The following is a 22,427-nucleotide window of genomic DNA, read 5'->3' as shown; positions in this document are numbered from 1 at the left end:
TCCCCTTCCTTGCAGTTTTAGATTCAACTCATTTCATTTCTCTGTTATATCCACCATAAAGTAACATTTTTGCCACCATTTTTTATTCTCTAATTCAAGGGGATTAATGCCTTCATCATTTAGTAATGTATCTATTTCATTCAAGCACAAAGCAAAACGTTTCAACCTTTTGATTGCCATAACACTTTATTGTGAAGAAGGAGCTTGGAATACTTAGTCTCCATTTCGTTTAACAATTCTTTAAACTGACGATGGTGGGGTGCTTTTGACAAGATGCTGTTAACAATCTTGATTACCAAATTTATTACCTCAACTCTTTCGGTTGGAATCGTTTTCGGCACAAAGCACTACATGGCAACCATACAAATTATATGATTTATTCTGCTCCTAAGAATCGTTGTTGCTCCTTTACTTTTTCCTGTCATATTTCTGGCTCCATAAGTTGCCATTTAAACGACTTTATTTAAATCGCGCTTAATGTCTTCAAGGTATTTTTGGACGGTATGCACTATATCTTCCATTATAGTTTGTCCTGAGAGCGGTAGCAGTCCTAGAAAAATTTTCTTTTGAGGCATATAACTGATAAAAAGGCCAACTTGTGCCGTGTCTTTATATCGCAAGACTCATCTATAGCAAGTGATAAGACAGAAGAAAGTTGAATATCTTCCACCTGCAAATACGTTACATTAGAAGACATTTGAGCTCTTCTATCGTGTACTATTTGAGCGGATGTTTCAAGATTTCTGGTTTGTTTTTGAAATCACGAAACAGTTCTTCAGATGCACGTAGGAAGCAGTCTTTGACATAATCACCATCTGTAAATGGTTTGCCTTTTTGTGCAACTTATAGTGGTACTGCAAAGCTTGCCAGATTAGTATTACTTGTAGATTGCTTCTAACTTTGAGAAGATAATCGCTTTTAACTAGTTTTAACTCATTTACTTGAAACAACAAACTATACGTCACAGCCAAAGCACGTGGTCGATAGCAAATTAAAAAACTACATAGGCGGAGAGCTTCCGACAGACTGACAACAGTGACAACGAGTGAAATGGGGGAAGAGTGTGATGAAAAGCGAGTACAAGTGTCTGACAGATTGAATCAGTGCCTAATTCTTGTTAAACCCTATTTTTAAAATTTTTTTTGATGAAATAAAAAATATTTGCATATGGAACTAAAGAGCCGCAATTAAACATCCAAAGAGCCGCATGTGGCTCGCGAGCCGCAGGTTGCCGACCACGGGCCTAGGACGACAAAGCCATTTTCTAGAACGAAACCACGGCGGTTAAGTTCACCAAAATACATTTTTTTATTCGCAATTTTAACAAGCCATGTGTTTTTATGTTAAAAGTACAAAACTATAATTCAACTTTAGAACTTATGTACACTTTTTGGGGACGTAACTTTCTTAATATAATGCGGTACGTAAAGATGGGTTATTCTAAATAAGGTGCCTCTCGATATCTATATTATGACTGACAAAATAAAAATAAATATGTAAAGATTGGACCAAAAAGAGATATTGTAGTAATACTAACTGTTCCCCTCAATAAGCAAGGGCTATAAAGTGTACTAGACGACCTGCGGCGTAGCATACACCGCTAATTTGCATGGCCGGCCTAAGGCCTCTGGTATATACTCCACCGTAGTGGGTCCCACACTTTCATAGGATCCGCGCTAATTCTAGGTATAAATTATTAATTAAGACCAGGGATTTTTTTCTTACGGTACGAACCGGTACTAAGTACCGGCACCTTTTTGAAAAAAAAAATTACTTTTCTTGTATTTTAAAGTATATTATTAATTTTTTGTAGTTAAAAGTTAGGCAATTAACTACTGAGTACCGGCACTTAATCACTGAGTACCGTCACCTTTTTTTTTTTTTTTACAAAAAAAAGCACTGAATAAAACCATTTTATAACTTATAACAATGTCCTGTCCCTCGGCCTCCAGGAAATCTACTGAAATTGGAAAAGATACGAAAAAGTCCTAAAATCTCCGGACATTGTTACATTTTTTTAAAAACTCATATAATCTCCTGAAACATATAAATAAAAATTGTCATTTTGGGGTGTCAATCAATATGGAAAACGTCAATCATATGTGCGATAAAAAAAAACGGCATTATGCAATACCTGTAATTGTGGAATCTGGTAAAAGAAGCTACTCGCGTCTTATGAAAAATTACTTAAGGTCGGCAATTTTCGAAGATAGATTGAAACATTTGGTAAATCTTGCTATTGAGCGTGATCTATGTTAGAAACATAATTTTTATGATATAGGCTTCTGTATGACTTCGCTATACGCAAGGCCCGTAAAGTAATTCTGTATGTAGTAAAGAATGAATAAAATGCCAAGACAAATTATCTACTAATACAAACTCTTATTTTTCACTTATATCCGTATCCCTACCCAAACTTTGCCCCGCAAATCCGTTTTGCTTAGGGCGCCACTGTGGTTATTTCAGGCTCTGCTATTTAGTGACGGGGGAATACAGAGAAGATTGCTTGTTCTCTCCACCGTCTTTTTTTCGCCGCAAAAGTTAAGTGGGGTAACTCTCGAAAAAAAAGTTATCTTTTCATGTTTTATACTAAAATCTAGGGACCCCAAAATGGTTAAGTCAGGTCCTGCTATTTAGTGAAGGGTGAATACAGAGTAGATTACCTGTTCTCCCTCTCCTCCTCTTTTTTTTCGCCGCTAAAGCTACGTGGGGTAACTTTAGTCCGACTTGCAGAAATAAAACAGTGATCTTTTCTTTTCTTCTTGGTGTCCAAACTGTTAAGCTATGAAGAGAATTATATATATATATATATATATATATATATATAGATAGATTGTTAGTGGAGGGACGTTTCATAAAAAATAGTGTGTGTGCTTGTGGGTATTATAAATGTAGGTAGACAAGAAGAATGCGATACTTTGTGTATATTTCATAATATGGGTTTGCAGGTCAACAGATCAAAGTAAAGGAGACTTTAGCTGTGGGGTAGTGTTGTAATGCGGGCTTTTTTTTATTTGACTGTCAAAGTTCTGGACTTAAATTAAAGAGCTATCTTGAGACGTATCACAGACACACTGAGCTAATAATAATCCTTCACTTTAACTCATGAAACTATGTTAATTCGTATCTTATGTTATAAAATGCAGTCGTTCATTCGTCCGTAATTATGGATCTTTGTGGAAATAAAGGTACATAAAAAAAATTAAAAAACTGAAACGAAAGAAATATACGTACCGAGAAAAAAAAGTGTTAATAAGTGCGTGAAAAAGATGAAATAATGATTTTTTACTTTCACGAAACTGAGGTGCGTTAACTAGGTGGTAAGGCGCTTGGCTTCCGAATCAGGTGTCCCGGGTTCAAGTCCTGGAGAAGATTGGGATTTTAAATTTACGGATCTTTAGGCAGCTCTGAATCCACCAGCTCTACTGGGTACCTGACATTAATTTGGGAAAAGTAAAGGTGGTTGGTCGTTGTGCTGGTCATATGACACCCTCGTCAACAGTGGGTCACAGAAAAAGATGTCCTATACATCATCTGCCCTATGAACCGCAAGGTCTTAAAGGGGAACTATTTATTTAAAGAGATATAATCTATTCAGTACGCATATAAAATAAAATTTAAATCAACAAAATAGTTGAAAGTATAATTCACAGACATCATCAATGATTTGGGCATATCAATACAAAAATGCACATTACATATTAATTAAATAACATAATTTAATGAAATTCTTTTTTTTTATAGACATCCCACAAATTTGTTGTCACCCTCCAGAAGGAATCGAGATAAAGAAGCAGGAGAAAAGGAAAAGAAGGAGAAGAACCACCTCAGTAAACGTTATATTGGTAAAGAAAAGGAAACGGTCAACTTCCGCAAGTGTCGCACGGACAAAGTCTAGAAGGTCGAAAAGAGATGTTGTGAAAACAAACAGCAAGTAAGAAAATAATACATAGGAATTCCATTAGTAAATATTAAAACTATATAGAAAAAGAAGTTTTCTTTTAAAACAATAACAAATACCTGACAACTATACCTGACAATAATGCAGAGGTTATTTCCCTTTTTTAGATATAAAAAAATGAATCGATCATTAATAATCAATAGACTATTTGGTTACTTTTTTATTGAATCATGTTTAGTTATTTACAATAAATGATTGTTTAAAGTTTCAACTTGATCGGAGAATGCGTGTGGAAGAAATAAAGTGGACAATTATCTAAAGAGACAAAGCCTACAACATATTTGGCCATATCTCTGAATGCTGAGGAATTGATTTCTCTTATTGTTATCAAATGAAATAATTAGTAGGTATTATTTAATTGACTAATTTTATTTACAATTTATCTATTGTCTTCGTCAAGGAATAATTTTGCAAAGTTTAAACTTGATCCGAGAATGGGTGTGGGAGAAATCACATGTTCAAACTTTTTACAAGACTAAGTCAGTTGATTTAAGCTTCGTAAAAATGTGTATGGCAAAAGAAAGTTTTGTTAATAAGCAATAAGGAACATGTAGATAAATACAGAAATATTTCCATAATTACATTCCCTCTCTTCTCTCACTTTCACCCTCTCTCTCTCCCTGCGGACAATGGTTATGCTTGCCCTAGATGTGGCAAAATATGTAGGTCACAGCTGGGGCTGCGCAGCCACGGAAAATATTGCATTCCTCACTAATCTTTGGACTCGATGACAAGCCTTATTATTATTTTAAATATAAACACAAACACTGCACCTCAAGTAAGCATTAATGGCCAACCACTAGAAATTGTTGATCACTTTTGTTACCTTGGCTCCATCATATCCAACAACACTCTACTGGATAAAGACATAAACAACAGGATAGCCAAGGCAATGGCCACCATGTCACGGTTGCAGAAAAGAGTCTGGGACAACATATTGCTGACTAGCAGTACTAAAGCCCTAGTCTACCGGACCTGTGTGTTGAGCACCTTGCTGTACGGAAGTGAAACATGGCCAACCTACTCATGGCAGGAAAAAAAGCTCCTCCGATGTCTAAGGCGGATCTTTAAAATAAGGTGGCAAGATAAGATAACCAATGAGGAAGTGCTACATAGAGCAGGATGCCAGGACATCCGCTCTGTTATCAGCAGCAGACGCCTTGGCTGGCTTGGCCACGTTCGTAGAATGCCAGTAGGTCGACTTCCACAGGACATCCTGTATGGCGATCTAATAGAAAGCAGGAGAGCCGCTGGTCGCCCACTTTTACGTTATACGGATGTATGCAAACGCGACATGAAGCTCTTCAAAATCGACACTGGCAACTGGGAAGAGGTGGCACTGGACAGATCCACATGGAGAGAGAGCATAAAGGAAGGGTCACAGATTGCAGATGTCATACACAACAGAAGCAGAGAGAAGGGTAAAAATGCAACGGCGCCTGGTGATTATATATGCTCAACCTGCGATTGCAGCTGTGTATCAAGGATTGGCCTCTTAAGTCACACAAGAAGTTGCAAAGGGAAAAGATCGTCTCTCGAGACGTAAAATGCCACAGATATAAAGAGACAGGGAGAGAGAGATAAGACCTTATAGTATTAATTAAATCTAATACTATATTACTATTTACTACGATATTATTTTCAAATGTTAACAGTATTCTTATTTTCTATATTTCATTAGGTGTTGGAATATCTTTGTACAGTAGTTTTTGTTTATTAGTTTTACAGAACACAAACCCACACGCACACACAGAGCCACACAGAGCTAGTTTTAGTTGGGTAAAAAATACAGTATTATTTATTGATTTCAGAAACGGGATCACATTATCCCAACTTTCCAACATGATGGCAAAGACTTTACTTGAGCACATGGAAGCAATTAGTAATTATAGTCACAAAACGGAAAACCTAAAGGTTGAACAAGAAAAAATAGTTTTATCAAGTACTGATCATTGTTCTTTAGCAAACTTCAAGGTGTACAGTACTAAAGGAGATGGTAGATGTTTTTTTCGAAGCATTTCTATTGGATTGTTACCTGAACTACAGCTGGAAAGAGAAGATGGAACATTAAAAGATCAGAAAGTCATGCTTTTAGAAACTTGCAAAGCTGACTCGCTACGCAGTGAGGTCGTTGGACACTGCTTAAAAAATTATGAAAACTTTGAGAAAGAATTAGTTGGTGAGGCACTTTCCGCCGACATGCCAGAAAATATGCAATTTAAATCTCTTTTTGATAGACTTGAAGCGGTAGCTAGGACCTCATTCATGATAGGTGAGTTTGAAATAAAAGTCACAGCTTAAGTGATTAAACGTTGTATAAAAGTAGTAGACAAGAGATCAAAAAATATAGTTTCATACGGGGAAAATTTTACAGATCAGATCCCTATACACGTTTTATATACGAGCTTAGGTCCATTCTCAGGACATTATGAAGGTATTTCGCCAATCAAATTGGACTCTTAATTAAATACTTTCACACACGCACTAGATTTGCTGGTGCGTAAGAATACTGACGTGCAATACTGAGGCCATGTAGATTCTGTTTCTGGACGTTTCTAATTTCCATTTGTACCTTTTAGCAATTGAAGAAGATATATAGCTTTCACTGCTCCCCGTATCTACGATAGCCTTCAATGGTACTCCATTGACGAGTATTGAAATAGTAGATTTAGTAAGACCGGACGCTGGTGTCGATGCCCAGGAAGATCCAACGGTTGTAGTCCGAGACGTCTCATCATCTGCTTTCACTATGGCTGAGGTTATAGATTTGAGTGTCTGTCTGGTCGATCTACAGACTTTCTGGAAATGGCCCCTCTTACCGCACAGGTTGCATGTAGCGTCACGGGCCGGACATCTAAAGCATTGATGTGGGCTGTTTCCACAAAAGAAACATCTTTTACTAGTCGCCGCACTCACCTCGTGTTCTACTTTTGTCGTTGGAGAAAGGCTCTCCTCGTCGGCGCTAGCTCCACAGGGAGTTTCAGAGTGGATGTTATACGCCATGGCATGGTTATGGGCATATTCATGTTGTCTTGCCTCTTCATAGGCGCACTGTAGAGTTAGAGTAGATTTCTCTAAGAGTCGCAGCCTTATGCTGTTTGAAGCCAGTCCAGTAATGAAGGCGTCTCTTACGAAGATATCTCTGTGTTCTTCAGCGGTGACAGCTTTGAAGTCACAGTCTTTGGCCATACTTTTAAGCTTAAGTAGGAAGGAGTCAACGGTTTGTCCGTTCTCTTGTCGACAAAGAGTTATCATGTGCCGTGCAAAAATTTCGCTTTTAGGCTTCACGTAGACATTTTGTAGAACTTTGATTGATTCTTCGAACGTGGTACACTCACTTATGTACTGAAATACGCTCGAAGAAACGTAGTTTTCCAGTAATTTCTTTTAGTCAATGTCGCAATGAGAGACTGAGGAGATGAAATTCTCAAATGTTCTGAGCCAGTGCAGCCACTTCTCGGCAGCCGATGGCGAGCTAGGCTCTATGTCCAGCTCTTTTGGCCTAAATAGACGTTCCATTTGTATTACTACTTTTACTTACAGACTGAGAATAGTGTTGAACGAAAATCCAAAAAAGATACGTGAGGCACATAGATCCATGGAATTGAAAATTTCTAGTTTAATAAATTGTAATAAGAAATAAAGGAACACTGAAGAGTAACCTAAAACAAGGCTTTATTAAACTAGAACGACACATGAACTGAGGAAAGAGACTTGGACAGTAGCACACTAGATCAATGTTATGAACACATTCTCACGACGTTACACAAACATAAACAAATAGTAACTATTTCACCACACCATAGTCGTTCTACGACTGAAGGAGGCCAATGATGATGAAGTCAAGAAATAATAAACAATCCTATCCGCATAACAGCGGTATCAAATATATTCAATACGTCAAACTCTTCAGAGTATCTTACAAATTACGTCCGCATCTCAGCGGGTAACACTGTACATAATAACTAATAAAAAAACATGTCTCAAAAGACCACTGGCAACAACTGCCCACAAGCTACTATCTAACTGAAATTACTACTCGACTTTTCTAAGTCGCTACTGACCATTGCGGACCAACAAATGATACCACTTGACTGACTTGACTGAACTCCAAGTCAACTTTATTCATTCTACTTCCTGTTTTCTACATCAGGAATTCCACGTGTCTTTTAAACTCTTAACATGACGTGAACATTTAAATCATGCAATGTCAACTGAGACTGTGACAGTACACCAAACAGCCAAATTTTCTTACAGACCGATGCCAAAACAGTCCTCTAAAGCTGAAAAACTTTGATACTTCCTATTTATTGCAACTCAGGACAGAACTTGTAAACCTTAAGACAACAGCAATGAAACTTTTCTTCTATGGAATTAGAAAAAAGTTTGAAGAGAAGCATGAAAGCTTTCACATTACGATGTCAAAGCTACTCAAAGAGGAGAAAACACGTACGTTCCTAATGCTAAAACTCCAGGAGCCTGGAGTGGTGACCCTCACACGGAATTGTGGCGGTAACAGAATAGGAATATGAGACAAGTTCCCCGCAGTTAGCACTGTACTCGACCACTTATGGCGAGTGGTAGGAGAGCGGGAACGGTGTGCTGTGTACGCGGCACGGCCCGGTCTGGCTCAGTCAACCGATATGGCCGTCTACCGCTGGGAGCCCTCAGACAGGACAGGGGTGAAGAACCCCATGTCCAGGCCTGGTAGTTGGATCAAAGCCTTTCTAGCCACCAAGGGGATAATGGCGCCTACGCCCCGACGCCCTACTGGACTTCACTGAAGGTAGGTTTGTAGATAATTTTACAAACCAAATCGGCTTTAATATGTAAATTGTTAGAAGCGTTCATAGTTATAGTGATAAATGCATTAAATATTATTATACGACCTCCAAGCCAAGTCCATAATATAATATTGAATAGCATTTCAAATTTGTCCCTACTGAATACAATTGTGGACACAGACCTATTGAAAATTAGAAGGAGCTTCTATACAACAGAGACTTGACTTCTACCTTGGAAGAGTATGTACCCATGTATACAAAGTTGAAAGGTCAACTACATGCACTTGTCCAGTGATGCCCAAAATACGGCCCGCGGGCCAGATGCGGCCCGCGACGTGGTTACATCCGGCCCACCGAAACGTCGACACAAAACCCCTCAAAAAAAAAAAGGTAGAAAAATGTATCTTTACCTACTTAGGACTTTTTTCTGATGGATTGATACCATGACCTTTAACCTCTGTGCGTTTATGAACAGAGACTCTGAATGTAGAATCTACCAGGAAAAGTGGGTGGATCTTTACTAGTTTGCGGAACATGATAATAAGCCTACATCTTTGTTTTATAAAGAAAGTGCAATTGTTTAAAAAAAAAAAACATATATCGGCATTATAAAATAATTATGGAGGCATAATGGGTTTCAACCACGACTAAAAGATTGTTTCACTACAACTAGAGATTTGAGGATCGATGTGAATATTAACCAAAAAAGACCTACACTGTTGCTAACATTTTAAGTAGACAAATGAAGTTATTTTCTGACGCGTAAGAAATGAAATCGTCAAATATCACATGAATGTAGCACTACATCAAAAGGGTTCTAAAATAGTTTCAGAACAATATCATTTAGTTTTTGTAACTTTTCGATCATGTGGCCCGCGAGATGAGTGTTGGAAATTAAAATGGCCCGCATGTCGAATTAGGTTGGGCATCTCTGCTATTGTCAATGCAAGCTAAGTTGCTTTAGAGCTACTTGGGGAAGGGGAAATAACTACCCTAATCTCTAAATAATAAAATGTTGATATCGTCACTGTCTTGTTTGAGACCTTCCCTACGTCATCTCATGCTTTGCCGAATGAAGCTTAGGCTAAGATGCAGTAATCATTACTTCTGAAGAAAAATGTAAAAGTTTTCCGTTAATTTACAATACATGACTGTATGGGATTCGTGTATGTTGAGTAATGAATATTTTTTCCATAGGGAACATGTGGTATATGTGGACTTGCCATTGGTCTTGGCTGTTCCATCTTTCTTCTTTTGCTTGTCATTATCGTCTTCATCATATGGAGCGGCGCTAGAAGACTTCCGGAAAACAGGAGAACCAGGCAGTGTACGTCATTGTCGGTGAAAGCAAAGTGGAGCGTATTGTCCTACGCTTATTACGACAAGCCTGCGACCTACATATCAAGAATCGTAAATCTGAAACGCCCATGGATTAAGACAACCAAGAGAGGCAAGTGCTCTTAGTAGTACTGTACTGCTCAACTTCAGTAACTCTTAGTTCTGCACTGGTATACGTTACCAGTGGTATTTGACTAGTAAACTTAAATGGCCAACAGTATTTCAGAAGAGCTTTTAGTATTAGTCTTCAGTTTGATGCTGCTCATTTGAAGCCTCCTCCGGCCCTAAACACTCTGTAATGGCTGGCTACTCCTGTGTGTCTGTATATTTTATTTGATTTTTCTACTTGAAATATATAAATAAATAATACAAATAAATAAATTGAAATTTAGAATATGGTTTAACTAAAATTATTTTTTAGACATGAGGGAAATAATCCGACCTAAAATTAGAGGTGGGTTCCTAAATTCTCCGCTAATAGGAAGTGTTACGTTAGTGATAGAGTTTGGGAAATACTGCGCTATACTTTATAAAATTACAATAATGGTCCTTTAGATCTAGACTTATAATATGTGCAAAATTTTCTTATACATTTATTTATTTAACTCTTGATTAAATAATAGATACTTGTGGAAATACTCCTAGTTCTCTAGCCAAATTAATTATTATTTTTTTAATTTGAAAATTACGACAGTTAAGCTAGATTTTTACTTAGTGTGGCCAACGAGCTACTAACTGTTTATCGAACTATATACAGCAACTGTCAAATTTCTAGAAAAGTATATAGATGCATTTTTTAAGGTTTTTTGAGGCCATTCGGGTTCCATGGAATTATAATTAAAAGAAATTTCTATAAATCAAATAAGAACATAAAACTAAAATGTTATTTAACCTTGGTTAGGCCAATAATAGAATATGCATCCTCCGTTTGGGACCCCTCAACTCAAGAAAACATTAAGAAACTGGAACAGACACGAAATAGAGCAGTGAGATTTATAACAAACGAATATTCACATTTGACTAGAGTAAAACCTTTAGTAGAATCACTAAATTCGGAAAGCCTTCAAGACAGAAGACTCAAAAGTAAAGTAGCAATTATACATAAAACACTGAACTATAATCTTCAAATACAAAAACAAAATTTAATAAAATACTCTGAAAGACACAAAGATAAAGGCACATTCCTCGTCCCATATGCTAGGACAAATTTGTACAAATACTCCTTTTTCCCTAGTGTTATTAGAGCATGGAATGGGTTGCCTGAGCTAGACAGGAAAACCAGTGACTTGGCAGAATTTAAGTCATTGGTTAATAATATGCATGACTAAATGCATGACGCGTAGGACGTAATCATCTTCTTTTTTGAAGTAACGTCTTTATTATATAAGATAAGATGATAAGATAATTTAAATAGTAATGAGTAAATTATAATATATAATAAAAGAGGCTTGCGATAAGCTCTTTCAATGCTAAATATACGGTTAGGGTTAGGGACGTTTCCTGTGGCCTACGCTAAAGGTAAGAAAAAAAAACAGCTAAACAAATACAATAGTTTTCGAACCGACTGAACGAGACTTGTAGAATGACGAATTGACAAAATGGCTTGGTCTTGATAGAAAGATAGATAGATAAACAGACAGATAAATAGATAGATACATAGATAGATACATAGATACATAGATAGATACATAGATACATAGATAGATACATAGATACATAGATAGATACATAGATACATAGATAGATACATAGATACATAGATAGATACATACATAGATAGATACATAGATAGAAAGATAGATAGATAGATACATACATACATACATAGCAGGAGCGCCCGAAGAATTTTTTGCAGGGGGTGCAAGTTGCCACATATGGCATAAATTAGTAGTTTTAACTTGCTTGTTATGGAGAATATTAAAGAAAGGAACTGGTGCCTACAGTGGCGTGGCGTAGCATCCATTACGCGTTGGAGTTCAATTAACCCTGGCCCAGGGACATTAGGGGCTTTCAGCATGTGACGTTGCAATCATGACTAATAAAGATTTCATTTCGCTCTGGCTCATGGCTCTTTGCCAATAGGTGTCCACACGAGCTATGGGAATGACACTTTGTACTAGTATAAAAGCCTGTTAAAACTGCTTTTGGTAAATATACCGACTACTTGATTGTTTTATGCCACATTCTTAATTTATCTTATTGAAGGGCGAGGGGGAGGCACCAGCATATGGACCTAATAGTCTTGAACCCGGGCCCACTGGTACCTTGCTATGCCACTGGTGCCCCTCCCCCAATCCATATGCGATATTAAGCGCACTGTAAATATATGCTTCATGAAATTAAAAAAAAATATATTTATTAAATTAATACATTTTTATTAATTTTATTATCTAAACCAGGGGTCTCAAACACGTGGCCCGCGGCCACCTCCGCAAATTCAAAAAAATTAGATAAAATTTACAATGACCACATATAAGCCTTGAAATGATTTACAACTGCTCAAATCAGTAAATGAGGTGTCCGCCCACTGCAAGCAAAGATTCTGTGAAGGCAAGCTTTGTTGTTAGCGAGATGATAGCAAAGGCATCACGACCATTCACTGAAGGCCAGTTTGTAAAAGAGTGTATGCTTAAGGTGTGTGAAATTATCTGCCCCAAGAATAAGAAACTCTTCGAAGGCATAAGTTTGTCTGCGAACACAGTTGCAAGCAGGATCACCGAGTCAGCGACAAATGTTCAACAGCAACTGATTGCCGCTGCAAAAGACTTTGTAGCATATTCCATTGCACTGGACGAGTCTACTGGTGTAACAGACACCGCACACTGTGCCGTATTCATTCGTGGGGTCGACGAAAACTTGAACATTGTTGAATACATTCCAGTGGACAGACGATGAGTGTGAAGACTGTGATATCAGCATGTGGACTTGATACTAAAGTAAAGAAGTCCAGTCCATGACGTTACTACATGTTATTGGCCACAAAGCAGTCCAAGTCTACAATACATTCCAGTGGACAGACGATGAGTGTGAAGACTGTGATATCAGCATGTGGACTTGATACTAAAGTAAAGAAGTCCAGTCCATGACGTTACTACATGTTATTGGCCACAAAGCAGTCCAAGTCTACAATACATTCCAGTGGACAGACGATGAGTGTGAAGACTGTGATATCAGCATGTGGACTTGATACTAAAGTAAAGAAGTCCAGTCCATGACGTTACTACATGTTATTGGCCACAAAGCAGTCCAAGTCTACAATACATTCCAGTGGACAGACGATGAGTGTGAAGACTGTGATATCAGCATGTGGACTTGATACTAAAGTAAAGAAGTCCAGTCCATGACGTTACTACATGTTATTGGCCACAAAGCAGTCCAAGTCTACAATACATTCCAGTGGACAGACGATGAGTGTGAAGACTGTGATATCAGCAAGTCTTTTCATACACTGAATTGCATTTGAAACAAGTTTGAACAATACTGCCTTCCCAGGAAGAATGTAACGATTGAAAGGCATATTTTTTTCAAGAGAAGTCAAAATGAAGGAGAAATCTTTGACAGCTTTTTGACCGACCTCAAACTCAAGGCAAGGTCTTGTGAATTTGAGTCACTAAAAGATTCACTAATAAAAGACCAAATAGTAGGCGGTATAAAAAAAATGACAGCACAAGATCAAGACTTTTAAGAGAACCTGATCTAAACATTGTCAAAGCTGGAAACATTTTGTCGAGCAGCGGAATCAACTGAATGGCAACTCAAAGTCATGAAAGAAGAATATGACATTCAAGCGGTGTCTTCAGCTACAAAGAACTTTCGTAGAACGAAATTTAACCTTGAACTGCGGCAATTGTGGCAGACAACATTTACCAAAGCAGTGTCTAGCTTACGGTAAAATATGTTACAAATGCCACAAAATAAACCATTTTTCTAATGTATGCAGATCAAATAACATCCAATTCATCAATTACAAGACTGAAGCTACAGATGATACCAAGTCTGAAACGTCTATAATTGGCAGTATAGGTTTACAAAACCAATGTAATGAGTGGAATGCAGTTATCACTCTAGAAAACAAACATGTAACATTTACATTGGATACAGGAGCACAAGTCAACATTCTTCCTTATAGGATTTTTAATCAACTTAAAAGAAAGAAACTCCAGATGTATTTAAATGGGACAATTCTGATACATCCTACGAAACGCAAGTTACAGAACCCTAGACTGCAATTGCTAGTACAGCGCCTGTTGTAACACATTACGGCCCAGCCCCAGTGGTTACACGGTATGGCAGACCAGTAAGACCACCAAAACGTTTTCCTAATGTAGATATTTAGACATTCATTATTTCAAATACAGCCTATTGTGTAAAAGGCTTTTGATGTTTTCTTACACTATATATTATAATGTTATATTATATAAATATTTAAACACAACTGTAAATCGTTACCTGCAACTTGTAAACATAATAGCAATGTTAGAATTTTATAATGAAAATGTTTTAACTTTGAATAGTTACATGGAAATGTCTATTGATTATCTATGTTAGATGTCAATATTTTGTACCAAAATGTAGAAATAGTTTTATAGATGTTTTATCATTGAATGTTTGTAAGAAGGGAGATGTGATAGTAAATGTTATTGTCTTGTCAGCCCCGTCCTGTTATTGTAACCCAGTAACCCACATTACTGGCATGTCGAAAGAATGTGCTAATTAACAGATAGGGGGGACAATTGAATTCATTTTAGGCCTATATATATGGACGATCTAACTTGAATAAAGAGCATTTAAACAGACAAGAAAGTGTTTGTTAGTCTCTACTAGCCTACTATTACAAAAGTCTACAAATGAAGAACGTGATGGATGTTGTCGTGAAGACGGTAAACCTCATACGTGCACGGAGTCTCAACCACAGACAGTTTGTATCATTTCTAGCTGATTTAGAAACTGAATACGGAGAGTTGCTTTATCATACGGAAGTCAGATGGTTGAGTCGTGGAAAAGTGCTGCAGAGATTCTTTGAACTGAGACGGGAAATAGCATTGTTCGTGGCAATAAAAGACGGAGACATACCTCAGCTCAGTGACCCAATTGTTTTGTCGGATCTTGCTTTTCTTACTGAAATCACGCAACATCTCAATGCACTCAATTCACAACTACAGGGCACAAAGCAGCTGTTTACCGTGATGTTTGACCGCATCAAATCATTCAGATGCAAGCTGACTTTGTGGGCCACTCAGCTGGAAGATGGAAACCTGGCTCATTTGTCTTTTCTACAGAGCATTACGGTTGAACCACAGCGCCTGAAAGACTACGGAGACATTCTCTCCAGACTACTGGAAGATTTTGAACTCCGCTTTCAGCAATTCACAGCTCTCGAATCACAGTTTTTCCTTTTTGCCACTCCGTTCGCAGTTGACGTGAAAAACGTTCCAGAGGAAGTCCAGATGGAACTACTGGACCTGCAGTGTGACACTGTTCTGAAGCAAAAAATATACTGATGTTGGCGTTCCAGATTTCTTCCCAGAGAGAAGTTTCCAAACTTATTCTGCGCAGCTGCTAGAATTCTAGCGATGTTTGGGAGTACGTACGTTGGCGAACAGTTTTTTTTTTTAGAATGATCAAGAAAACAGCATTACGATCAAGACTGACTGATAAGCATCTGAGAGAACCTGAGAGCAACCTTGCGGCTTGCCACTACACGCGACTTCAGGCTTAACGTCGATGGTCTGGTCTCTGCCAAACGCTCTCAGCTGAGTGGACAGAAACATGAGTGACGAGCCATCTGCAGTAGGCCTAGAAATTATAGTTGTAGTTTTTTGGGTAATTACAGTTTCTGCTTTTTAATAAGTGACAGAGACAACGTCAACTTATTTTAGTAAACTAAACTGCCTGTGCATGTAATAAACTACACTAAATGTAATTAATAATTATAAAAACTTTATTTTAGTATTTAACTGCAGTGACAGTTGTGTTCGTAAAATTTAATGAAAAAACATTCTCTTTTTGTGGTGCGGCCCGCTGAATGGTTGTTACTTTCCACTGTGGCCCACATGCTGAAATGAGTTTGAGACCCCTGATCTAAACTGTGATTAGACCTTTTCTTTAGTAATTCCATATATGCATTCTGGGTACTCCCAAACGTGACATACATGAATCCATTAAAAAATCAATTAGTGGTAATGCTTTAATTATGCATTTTGCTTTAAAAGTGCAACTTATATGGCAGTGATTTTGAGGTTCTTTTTCCTTTATATTGATTTTTGTTTAAATATTTTTTTTTAAAGTTCTTTTTATAAGAAGTATAGTTAGTGATCGTTGACAATCTTAAGGGATTCAAAAAATGTTAGACTGTATTAGCGTATCAACAAAGATTGTCTCCCTTATCATTGTTAGAAAAAAAATATATATATGTTTATGAAATCCTAATTAAAGCTAGGATCGGCGGTACATTAACCCCATTTTCTTGGACCTTCAGGTTATATCCAAACCTATAACCTTCATCGTTTTTGGTTGGCTGTCTGTTGTAGCAGGATCCTTGGCATTTCTGTTACCAGAACCTGCGTGAAACCTCTGCCACAGACTCCAGACGATGTCGATGAAGGGAAATCTTGGTAAGTTGCTTTTTACTAAGCTTATATAAACTCACTTTGTCCGTCTGTCCGGCAAAAAGTTCGTACACGATATTTCTACGACATCCAATCTCGGATCAAGCTGAAATTTCGCACAATTATTTCATTTATCTAACAACTCAAGAATCTAATTAAAAAAAAACAATTAGTTAATTGACTATAGGAATTAAATTACTTTAGTATCTCAAACAAGGGAAAGAATATGTACTTGACTGTAGTGGTGGTATGTCAGGGTTGTGTTAAGGCCTTAGCTCGTTTGCCCGGGCCCCTGACATTCAACAGGCACCTTGGTGCTTACAAATAAATAAGTAACTCACTGTTAACAATGTAATTGTTTAATGATATGAATATAAGTTATGATCTAGATCAGTGATTCCCAAAGTGGTCTATATAGACCCCCCATGTGTCTACGACGACTTCTAAGGGGTCTACGAGAGTGAAAAAATGAATTGGGGGTATATGAGTTGTAAATAGAGGATCATCTAAGCAGGTCATGTCTTAAATTTTGTTTTCTTTAAAGGAAGTAACTCATACATAAATATGATTTGTACCTTAGTTAATCTTTTGAATTTCAACCCTGATATTTAAATAATATATATATATAATCTGTAAATGTTAACTACGTGTATAAATATCATAAATGTGTCTATGAGAAACTAATATTATATAAAAAGGAATGTAGACAGCACAGTGTACATCATTTGAAACTCTTTATTGTTGTCTACATTGCCTATGTGTCTACTATGCAACAATGCTATGAAACCAACTAAGCTGCAGGATCATTTGAGAGGATAATACTAATTCCGAAGATTAAAAATGAGTGCAGTGTTTCAAATGACCACGCAAACCCAGTTGTGACCTGCATATTTTCCCGCGCTAGTGAGGACAGTGCCGTTGTCAGCCGGCGGTTTATTTAATTCTTTTTTTTCTTTTTTTCGTCTCTGCGTCTGTCTTTGGAAGGGCTTTTTTATTGGGTCTCAAAACGCTTCTAAAATATAATAAAGACTTGAATCACTGTAACACTCAAAGTTAAAGTTCAGAATAGACACACAGTAAACAGAATGAGTTTCATTCTCACAAAGAAAAGAGATGTGTGAACATCGTACAATGTCTCTACAGCAAACTAAATATAGAAGATGTATTAAGAACCAGCATCTGGTATCATAACAAAAATGAATGCAAGCAACAATACAGTTCAAATCCGTAGTTGTTAATTATGTCGAATATTTAAATACCCTCTATTCCAGGGGTGGGCAACATTTTTGTATCAAGGGCCGCATTAAAAAAAAGTTTGGTGATGGCGGGCCGCATATATATATATATCTTAGAAAGATAAGCTAGCTGTGTAGAATGTCTTTTAATTCATATATATACACTGTATTACGATTTTTTTTTAAATTGCTGTTGTCTTTTTTTATCACAATATCCCCACAAATATACAGTTGTACTTAATGTGCAGTATTTTACTTCTTACACTCATGCGTAATGTTTCTTAACTGTGAAACTATCTTACTAGTTGTTACCCCAATGACAGCTGTCAAATTACTGTCAGTCAACATTGACCAGTGATTATATTTGTTTAGTTTCCACAAAAAAATGCTTGCTCACTGAATGAGACAATTTATGTTCCGGAAATTAAAATTTCCGGACGAGCGAAGCCTTCTCTTGTGGAGCATCACCAAAGAATGCTGACCATGTCCTTTAATGGTGCATACTAAATCAGGGGACCCGAACAAGACTGCCTGATCTGGAAACCACTACGCGGTTCATCCCAGATATGGGATTACTGATCTGAACCCTCCAACATGTAAAATGAGAACGAAGAAGAGGAACTGATGTATGTTACCCAAATAGTGTGAACAACAGCAAAGTTTGTTTAAGTGTGGAAGTACAGCTTCTGGCACCCATAAGGCTCCCGTGGTAGTGATGACTGGAACCTCATTGCTTTGAGTTATGTCCTCTGGAGCTGAATCGGCTTCTCTTAATAAGTGTTGTACTTTTAATCATTTCACTAAAGATAGTTTCACCTTTCAGCTAAGAAAAATGACAAAAACTATTTTTTTTTTGCTTGCCTGTAGAAATGTGAAAGCCTTGTTTGAAAAGATTTAACATGCATATACATTTCATATGCAAACAATCAATTGCAATAGCAATTATAAAAAACATGATATTGTCTTCCACTCTTCATTAGAAATATTGTCAATGTCCTTCAAGTAACATAACAATTTCATCCTTGAGATTTTATATTTTTCTCCTTTACCTTGCCCATGCTAAGCTAGCAGATACATTAGATTATTTATTCATAAATCAGAACTACCCTGATTAACTTCCCTAGCTCTAGTAAGTTTTATAAGTTCAATATTGTTATATTATGTATAAGAATTAAATGCAGCTTTGTGCAAAGTTTCCTGTTTCAAGTTTATGGTTCTCAGTGAAAGCTCGAGCTTCATCAGTTGTTACATTTGCCATCTTGTTCCTAGCCTACCCACACTCAGACATTGTGTCTTAAATTAAGTGTATTGATGTATAGCCAAAAGACATAATCTTCGTTAACTTAAAACTTTTTATAATGAGACAGTTTCAATAATTTATATTGATTTTTTTTTTTAATTTTGCATTTTTATATCTATATACTGTGGGAACATCTGATTTCTGTAGGTGTCGGCGGGCCGCATAAAACACCTCGGCGGGCCGCATGTGGCCCGCCGTCCGTAATTTGCCCACCCCTGCTCTATTCCAATTTTCAGCTAAGTTTTGAGAATATTCTGAATATTATAATACTTCTATTGGTCTTCCATACACATGACGATGAAAAAGAAATGACGGATGTAACATTTACAAACCCCTGTCCCACAATGCATACAAGTCTGCAGTGGCTCAATTTCATTAAACTCTACGATATATCGCGGCGATTTGGCACGTGTAACCACTGTCCGAAATGTATGACCACAAAGCCGAAAAATAGGCGTATTTCTTTTTTAATATTAAATTTTATTTAGCTTCATTTTAATTTTTAATTTTCTTAAACAAAAAAACTTTGGAATCTGTGTAAATAAAAAAAATAAAAGCTAATAAATTTTGAAAATTGAAGAAAAAGCAGTGGGTTTATCGAAATTTGAAAAAACTTGTCAAAAGGTCTACGAGACAAATACAGTTTGGGAACCACTGGAATAGAGCTATTACAAATTTAATTACATGACCGAATTCTAGATAAGATCTAGACTTAGATATCTTTCTAGATCTAGACTTAGATCTAGTTCTAGACCTAGAATTCGATCTTGAATCTAGATTCAGATCTAGAACTAGATCTATATCTAGCTAGATGTATGTCTAGTTTGTATGACAATAAACAATGGAGATATTAATTTTTATTTGCGAGGGAAAAGTCTTGTTAAGGTACAGAATTATTCTTGTCGTGTTGCCGACTTACCTTTTTTGTAAGAAGAATAAATCTTTTTTTTTAGTTTCTCTTTATTGCATGTAACATGTTATTAATTTTGAATGTGTGGATAAGGTTAATAATTATTATTTTAAAAAATATAAGTGTACGCTAAATGAATATATGGAGATGCTATGGCTGGGGGGGGGGGGGGTAAAGCACTTGGAACCAGAAGTCCCGTGTTCCAATCCTGCTGAAGACTCTGGGTGGAAGACTTCGGAGCCGATTTTGAGTCTTTGTCTTTGTAACCTTGTTTTGTCTTTAGGTTTACTTCATATTGTGTTACATTAAATCTTATTGTTTAGGGCATTTGCAGAGTTAATGCGCATTGCTCTCTACACTGTACCTCATAAGATAATTCAATTAACTGAAACCAAAGATAACGTAATCTAGACTGAACAAGTGTCATTTATAAATTACGCATGTCTGGTTATCATTTACTTGGTTTCTTTATTTTAAAAGTTATAATAATCTTTCCAATGAAAATAATAGGATGTTGCACGTATATTGTAAATGTCATAGTCACATGTCCATAATTAATATCATATCCAAAAGTCGGTATGGAATTTTATTTGCAAACGTGAATCAATTAAGTAAAATGAAAAAGTCATTGCTACGAGTTATATTCAAAATTCAATTATAATTACCACGTGATAATGTCAATTGCAATATATATAGAAATTCGAATATAAAAATGAAATATCAACAGTATATATATTTGGGGAAAAAAAACCTGGATAGTAATGCCTTTTGTAAATATCGATATTAAAAGTTATATAATTATTAAAAAAAACAACACTAGCCTTAATACGTTAATTTTTTTCAAAATTCCCATTCTCGAATCAAGTTAAATATTTGCACAATTATTTATTGTCGATGACAACAAATAAATCAATCGAAAGACTAACAAATAATTTAATATTTTAGTCGTAATTAATAAATTGTAATATGCACTAAGGTAACGGCAGATCAGCCTTGTAATATGGATAAATATGGCAGCAATTAAAGGATGTTCTTCCCCCCCCCCCCCCAAAGCGCCTCAACAAATATATCTGACATTCCATATAATTGTATACATTTTGAGTTATTCAAATTGATTACATGTAAGTTTAAAAAAATTTAATCGTAATGATATATTGGTCTTTGTAAATTTCATCAAAATTTCATCATCCCTAACATTTTATGTCTTTCAGTATCAACATTACAGTTGGTAGAAAGACACAGAACTACAGGACAAACCAGCTCATTGACATTTCAAAGGAACACTTTAGCCGAAGATCGTTTTGATTCTAAAATGCCGCAATTGACATGGATGAAGTTGACTGGGTTAGGTCACTAACCACGCGCTAGATCCATCAACGAACGTTCACACATCCTGTCTGACGACGTAGCAAGTTTGTTGGACTAGTTTGTCAAACCAATAAATCATTGGCACCTGCAAAGAACTTCGATTAGGAACAGAATAGGAAGAACTAGTCCTACTTAGTGATCTTACAGGAAACGGGGCCTACCGGTGAAATGCCTTGTAGCCCCCATACAAGTCCACTGATTGCTCAGACACAGCCCCCTGTGTTCTCGAAGCTAAGGACACTCGTACAAGAAATGCGACACAGTTCAGACGGAACCGGGCAAAGTATGCTCCATTAGGACATTGATCCGTCCTACACTGCGCAATAATATACTATTAAACCACCTAGACCACCACCACGGATCGTCGCGTTCTGGGTGACGTCTAAACTGCCAAAAACCATGTAGATTCGTAGCTGCTGGCGCGGCTTCTCTAGTAAGGACGTCTAGCCTCATTGCCCCTCCCCCCGCACACATGTATACGATTTAAGTATTAATATTGTTACAAATGAACAGTGATAGGTAGAGGTCAACGTATGACCCCGGCGAGATGACACAGCAGCTAGTGTTCCCTGGAATCTACATGTACAAACAAAGACAGGATGTGACGTGTCCACACGTGTTGTTCCAGGGGACGAACAGATCTAAGTAGGGGGACAGTTACTAATGAACAGTGACAGATAAAGGTCACTACGTGTGACCCCGACTTGATGACACTCCTAGTATCCTCTGGAATAACATGTCAGGAAACGTCACATCCTGTCTTTATTTATACACGTAGATTCCAGAAAACACTCGCTGCAGTGTCATCAAGTCTGGGTCACACGTAGTGACCTTTATCTGTCACTGTTCATTAGTAACTGTCCCCCTACTTAGATCTGTTCGTCCCCTGGAACAACACGTGTGGACACGTCACATCCTGTCTT

At 37.0% G+C, this 22,427-nt stretch overlaps 1 protein-coding gene across 2 annotated transcripts in view; it reads left to right on the top strand.

The window, feature by feature from the left end:
• The window catches only part of LOC129926988 (uncharacterized), a 51,369-nt gene extending 29,375 nt beyond the window's left edge, over positions 1–21,994 (top strand). Inside the window, exons 4-6 of one of the 2 annotated variants that reach the window (XM_056033985.1) lie at positions 3,745–3,934; positions 5,773–8,747; positions 9,943–10,273. In XM_056033985.1, coding sequence (XP_055889960.1) covers positions 3,745–3,934; positions 5,773–6,262 — 680 coding nt within the window. In that variant the 3' untranslated portion in view covers positions 6,263–8,747; positions 9,943–10,273. Of the gene's footprint in view, positions 1–3,744; positions 3,935–5,772; positions 8,748–9,942; positions 10,274–21,347 lie in introns of those variants that run through there. The other variant, XM_056033986.1, reaches the window with a different exon arrangement.
• Positions 21,995–22,427: the final 433 nt, after the last annotated feature.

This window comes from Biomphalaria glabrata, chromosome 6 (genome assembly GCF_947242115.1).
Source record: "Biomphalaria glabrata chromosome 6, xgBioGlab47.1, whole genome shotgun sequence".
NCBI lineage: Eukaryota > Metazoa > Mollusca > Gastropoda > Planorbidae > Biomphalaria > Biomphalaria glabrata.
Note: the sequence above shows the minus strand (reverse complement) of the source record. Positions and strands in the feature narration are given on the sequence as shown.